We start from the raw sequence: 6,133 nt of genomic DNA, 5'->3' as shown, positions 1-6,133 counted from the left end.
TTAATAATAATATTAATAGAATTAAAATATAAGGGCCCGTTTTTAAGAGTGTAAAAGTTTTAACGTTTTAAAGTTATTATGAACTATACTTATTTTAATATAATATATAGATATATATTGAATGTTTTAACTTAAAAAAATGTAAAGTTTTTTTTCCTAGACAATAGAGAATTCAGACAACAAAAATAAAATATTTATATCTATATCTAGAGAGTTGTATCTTAATAAATATAAATAGTTCCATAGATATTAGAAAAAATTACCGTTCTGTTTGCTTTCAATTTTATCCTGTCTTTATGTTTATTCTTTTTTCGCAGTCTCTGAATATGCTTCTTCAGTTTACCTGTATTTTTCAATTCTTCATACTGTGAGACCAAATCCAAAACTTTCTTCTCAGCTGCAAAAGACAAATAAGATAAAATAAAACAATATAATATCAATCAGTATTATGTTAACGATAAGCTAAACTTACATTTTTTCTTGGAGACAGGCTTCTCTCCTCGTTTAACAGATTCTAGTAGCTCTTCCTTTTCTTGCCGCTTCTTTTCTACTTTCTCTTTCCTTTTCTTTTCCTCCCTTAACTGATTTTCAAGCCTCTGAATGAGATATTTTATTTTCTTTATAGCTTTTAGATTTGTTGTTTCTTTCAATTCTTTTTGTAAAGTTTTGAGGTCGTTTTCTCGTAACTTGTTAATAAATGCATAAGAATGTCTGAAGGCCTTTTCATCAAACATACCATTGCAGATAAACTATCAAATCTAGGATCCCGAGATACAACTTTTTTGACTCGAGTTAACTCTTTATATTTGGGAACTGGCTTTTTAGCAGAAATCTCTCGTGGCCTATTATTTTCCCGTTTAAACTCTATTTTCTCAGTTTTTTTCGTAATTTTCTTTCCAAATACCGTCTCATTGGTACCTAATTTCTCCTTTAATTTCTGTAAAAAAATCCTCAAAACTCATATGTTTTAATTCCTCTCGTACTTGTTCCTAAAACATAAACAATTCAAAGCATGTTACCATCCACGAATATATAAACTTTTCTTGTAATAATAGTACTGTGTTAATTAAAATTAACCTAAATAATATTTAATAATATGTAGTAAAAATAAGTAGTAAAAATGAAGAAAAACTTACACGATCTTTATCTTCTGTAAGTAGGAACTCTTCCTCATCATTCATGTTGAGTCCTAAGATGTAATAATGGAATACAAATTTATCAATCTCTGTAACAAAATACATTTTTTTTATTTAGTGTTTAACGTGACGTCAACTCTGTGTTTAGGTTTCTTGACACTTAACAAAATACAATACCACATTTTTAAGTTAGGATTTACAGTTTGTTCATGTACTCAAGAAAACAACAAGAAGATTAGAAAAAATAGATTTGTATAAATACTATAAATTATACTTACATCTGTACTACAGTACAATATTGATCATATGAGTGCCTAAAAAGTTTAAATCACACATTATAAATTTCAGTCGTACGCAAAGATACACAAATTACAAAACAGAGTAGTGTAAGAATGGGCGATGTTTCTCGATTAATCGAAATAACAACAATCGAAAATTTGCCTTGATTAATCAATATTTGATTTTTCTCTCAACATCGACACACTGACTTCTTTCCTTTTAATTAAATATAATTTAATTAATATCATATATTTATTAATGCGACTTAAGCTGCAGATTATATATCAGTTGAACATTCATTTTTTAAGGGGGAATATGCAGTCAGAGGCGCAAAAAGAAGATGGATTTTCTCGAATTTTTTTACATAAACGTATTAACTTTTTTATTCAGAAACTTTTACATGATATTAATATATGTTTGACAAACTTTTTGTATTTTTTTTAGTAGAAAATAATAGTTATTATAATTTTGGCAAATAATTTTGGCTTTTATTCATACTGAAGTCGGTGGATATCTCAACACGATATCTCAAAATCTACTGCACCGATCTTTTTGAAATTTTACACACTTCTTTTATACATATTAAGCTTCCGTGTGGACAAAGGATTTTTTTTTTCAACGATGAGAACTTGTTTTACAAAAATGAAATGGTCAATTTTTTTTAGTAAAAATCGTGACTCAAACTTCAAAGTTCTCTAAAAAATTCAAAATTCAATTTTTTCGAAATCCTTCGTTCACACGGAAGATAAAGTCATCTACTAACGAAATCTTCTTGGTTTTTTTATTTTAGATAATCCTGTCTCGAGATATGATGTCCACCGGGATGCTACTTTTTTTTTAGAAGTTGTATTAAAATATTCGCCAAAATTATAATAACTATTATTTTCTACTAAAAAAAATACAAGAAGTTCTTCAAACATATATTAATATCATGTAAAAGTTTCTGAATAAAAAAGTTAATACGTTTACGTAAAAAAAAATCGAGAAAATCCCTCTTTTTTGGTGCCTCTGACTGCATATTCCCCCTTAATAAATAAGAGTTAAAGAAAGTGATAGAACAAAAATAAGGAACATATGTGGTTACCTGTCGGGGATACATTATACATATTAGGTGCTTTCCATTTACATCAAAATTCAGATAATTCTCACTTATGACGTCGTTCTATCCTTTTTGGCAATTAATGAATAATAAAGACAGAATGACATACATTGTATAATTTTAATTTACTACTCTCTCGCGAACTATTAGTGAGAAGAAATCGATGGAAAGTAACGTACGTGACGATATGCGGAGCGTCTCGTAACACTATACCTACTCGTTCGAATGTTATTCGATGCCTCTCCTGGGAGGTCTGATCCTGAACCCTCTTCTCGATCTCTCCTCTGATCCTCCTCCTACAAAAAAGTAAATGATATAGTAATTTATAATTCTTCATCATGACATTTTGCGGTTCTCACTTCTAATAAAAATTTACGTGAAGTATCTACTTTGACAAACTACTGTTGTCTCGATACATGTGCAAAACGTTAATCGTAAAAGTTTAATCATCGAAAGAACCGACGCTCTCTCGTGAACTATTAGTGAGAAGAAATCGATAAGAAGTAACGTACGTGATGGTATGCGGAGCGTCTTGTAACACTATACCTGCTCGGTCGAATGTTGCTGCGTAAGTGATATAGCGCGGCGGTTTCTTCGATAACGGCGCGCGTTTGTGAAGTTTTATCGCGCGTAATTATCTGTGTGTATAATATTTTATATAACGAAGCATTTGAAGTAATCATATTTGAACTGTGACATTAAGAAATCTATTTAGTTTGCGTTAAGTTTTCCCTGTTCTATTTACGTAAATTACGATTAAGCACACGTTTTGATATCGATTTTATTACGATTCTATCGCAATGTTTTAATATTGCAAGAAAATTATGTGTTCATGTTTTTCAGACGTTCAAAAGTATTTGTAGTATGATATTCTTTAAATATAAATTTATTCAAGTCGAGCTTTCCATTTTAAAGTCGATGAAAAAATCTTGTTATAAATATTCTCAAAAATTAACCGGTAAAAAATGTGAAAAGATTACTGACATTATTTATAAAAAAAGCTCATGTTCGCTCACGCGCGACGAACAACCGAAGCATCTCAGCGCATTCACGAATCGTGCAAATGGCGCGGGAATGAATCCGTCGCGTAAACAAATAGTCCGATGGTTAACACAGAGCTATGTGTCCTTTCGATGTGTGACACCGTCGTAATAATCACTGCGAAATATCTCGCGACGTAAAATAGTATTACGCACAGCAGAACGGCACGCTTGGTTGGCTGCTCCGATCGCTCCGATTCGACCATCGGGACGAAATTGAATAACGACGCAACGATCTTTTTTTTTTGGCGCGGCGCGGCTTACGGCGCAAACGCGTGCACAAAAATAAATGCCAAGCGTCGCATAACAAAACCGTGTCTCTGTACCAATATGTATTACATATTATTAATGTACAAAATTAACGTACACCGAATACTTACATTTTGATGAACGCGCGACTACCGCAAGTACCGCATACTTGGACTCGCTGGCGCTTCTCGAACTCGCGTCATGCAGCGTCTTTTCTCGCCTGAAATGAAACAATTTGATTGATTGATATTATATGTGATTGATATTATATGTGTTACGTATGCAGGAGCACAATGAATTAGGGACTTACTTGTATTTCAGAGATCCGAAATATATACATATATATATATATATACGGAACGCAAACGATGTGAGATGTGATCGCCTTGCCGGTTCAAACGGGAGAGACGTGAATGACGTGATCGTGAGAACGTGAAGGCGGAAAGGCGGAAGCCGGCCGGTGCCGCCGCGCCGCCGGTGGCCGGTGGCGCTCGAGACTCGAGAGTCGAGACTCATCGCCTCGATAGTATCGATACTCGCGCGCATCCGCTAATTGCTGTATCGATAAAAGCGCGAAATTTAAACGAGAGTGTCTAATAATAGGCCTATTCTTTTTCAGCTGAACCTCTTGCACGGTTCATCTTTCCTCTTTTCCTTTTCCCGTTGGAGAGAAAAAGAGGAAAGATGGGCCGTGCAAGAAGTTTACGTAAAAACTAGGCCTTTTATATTTTTTTTACTTCACTGCACTGGTGCAGCACTGTAGCCAGTTCAACAATAGAAAAAAAAGACAGATCCCTAGAATGCGCGTTACTATACAATAGAGCCAGGTTGCGAATCAAAACAAATAACACGGGATGAGAGATGAAATAAGTTTCTCTCTCATTGAAAGTTTTAATTTTATTAAAATTTGTTTTCAATTTAATAACAGTTATATAATGGTGAAATACTGCTGCATTTGCAAGGACAAATGGACAACGGAAAAGGACATATCATTTTTTAGGTAATCAAATTTTCTGAAATGTGCAAACGTAACCTCCGATAGTTTCTTTAAATGTCAGATTTATTAATTCTGTATTTTATATACTTAATTTTAGCTTTCCAAAATCGGAAGATATGTTAAAGGAATGGCTGCGTGTTATACCAACAGTGAAGGAATATCGATCACATTTACGAGTGTGCAACGCTCATTTTCATGAATCGGAATATCGTCGGGTCAGTAACAAGCTTATATTAAACAAAAATGCAATTCCAAGCATTTCTCCACAATCTGTGGATATCACCAGTCCAGATAACTCGACAGTAGAAAATACAGACAGTATCTGTCTTTAGGAATGAAAGTACTTCGTCGTTTTTGTCTCCAGAGATTATAGATACAGAGGACTTGTCATGTACACCAGTGGATAAGGAAAGAAAGAAGGAAGAAGGAGTACAAGCATCTCCCGATGTCAAGGTAAATTTATTCGTTGACGTTTACTTTATATTAATTTTGTTACCTGTTTAATAACTTTTGTATCGTATTTAAATTAGAATGTAGAAACGCAGATATCTCTGCGACGACTTCAACCGAGTATTCGGGAACGAGAATTAATACACGAAAATCAAAGTCTGAAGAAGAAATTGCGCCGAAGAGATATAAAACTTTTAAACCTAACATCTGTGTTGAAGCGTTTAAAAAGTGGGAAGAAAAGAAAGAAGGAAGAAGAGGTACAGGCATCTCCTGATGTTAAGGTAAATTTATTTGTCAACTTCTACTTTATCTATATATATTTTTGTATCTGTTCAATAATCTTTGGATCATATTTAAATTTATAGAATGTAGCAACGCAGATATCTTTTACGACCACTCCAACCAAGTATCCGGGGATGAACATTATTGCGTGTAAATCAAATTCTGAAGAAGAGATTGTGTACCGAAGAGATATAAAATTTACTCAAACATGACAGATGTGTTAAAGCGTTTAAAAAATACGGAAGCTGAAAATATATCAAAACCAATAATATTTGCTGCTACACGCCACCGTTATGCCTCAATATTTATTGATAATAAATTTTACTAAGGTATTTTTAATTCGTTTTTTAATAAGATTTAATAAGATATTCATAGATTTAATTATTATTTTTTCAATAAGGTTAATTAAGTACTTTTTGGACTTACAGGATCCTTAGTCTAATCGTCTAATGTATAATTGAAGAATAAAAAATTTATATTGCATGATAAAAAATGTATTCGTACAAATTAATCCGTTATTATTTAACTGTTTCTCTAATAGTTTTGTCTGAGAGGAGGAGAATTACATAATCTTAACAATTCAAGAATTGACTTTAATGAA

At 32.7% G+C, this 6,133-nt stretch overlaps 1 protein-coding gene and 1 pseudogene across 2 annotated transcripts; one reads left to right on the top strand and one right to left on the bottom strand.

Annotated features, from left to right (window-relative positions):
- Nucleotides 1-263: 263 nt before the first annotated feature.
- Nucleotides 264-1,225, bottom strand: LOC112468424 (annotated as a pseudogene).
- Nucleotides 1,226-4,639: 3,414 nt separating this feature from the next.
- Nucleotides 4,640-5,897, top strand: LOC112468423. Of its 2 annotated transcripts, none has more exons than XR_003042388.1 (5): nt 4,640-4,803; nt 4,898-5,015; nt 5,165-5,253; nt 5,331-5,531; nt 5,616-5,897. XR_003042388.1 is itself a non-coding variant. In XM_025037588.1 (5 exons), the coding sequence occupies exons 2-5, from the start codon at nt 4,996-4,998 to the stop codon at nt 5,742-5,744; spliced, it is 471 nt and encodes a 156-aa protein (XP_024893356.1). In that variant the 5' UTR covers nt 4,640-4,803; nt 4,898-4,995; the 3' UTR covers nt 5,745-5,896. The 2 variants fall into 2 exon arrangements, 1 of the variants encoding a protein (XP_024893356.1); XM_025037588.1 differs by having other exon boundaries at nt 5,133-5,253; nt 5,616-5,896.
- Nucleotides 5,898-6,133: the final 236 nt, after the last annotated feature.

The sequence above is a fragment of the Temnothorax curvispinosus genome, unplaced genomic scaffold (genome assembly GCF_003070985.1).
Source record: "Temnothorax curvispinosus isolate PA1 unplaced genomic scaffold, ASM307098v1 QBEX01018459.1, whole genome shotgun sequence".
In the NCBI taxonomy this organism is placed as follows: Eukaryota; Metazoa; Arthropoda; class Insecta; order Hymenoptera; family Formicidae; genus Temnothorax; species Temnothorax curvispinosus.
Note: the sequence above shows the minus strand (reverse complement) of the source record. Positions and strands in the feature narration are given on the sequence as shown.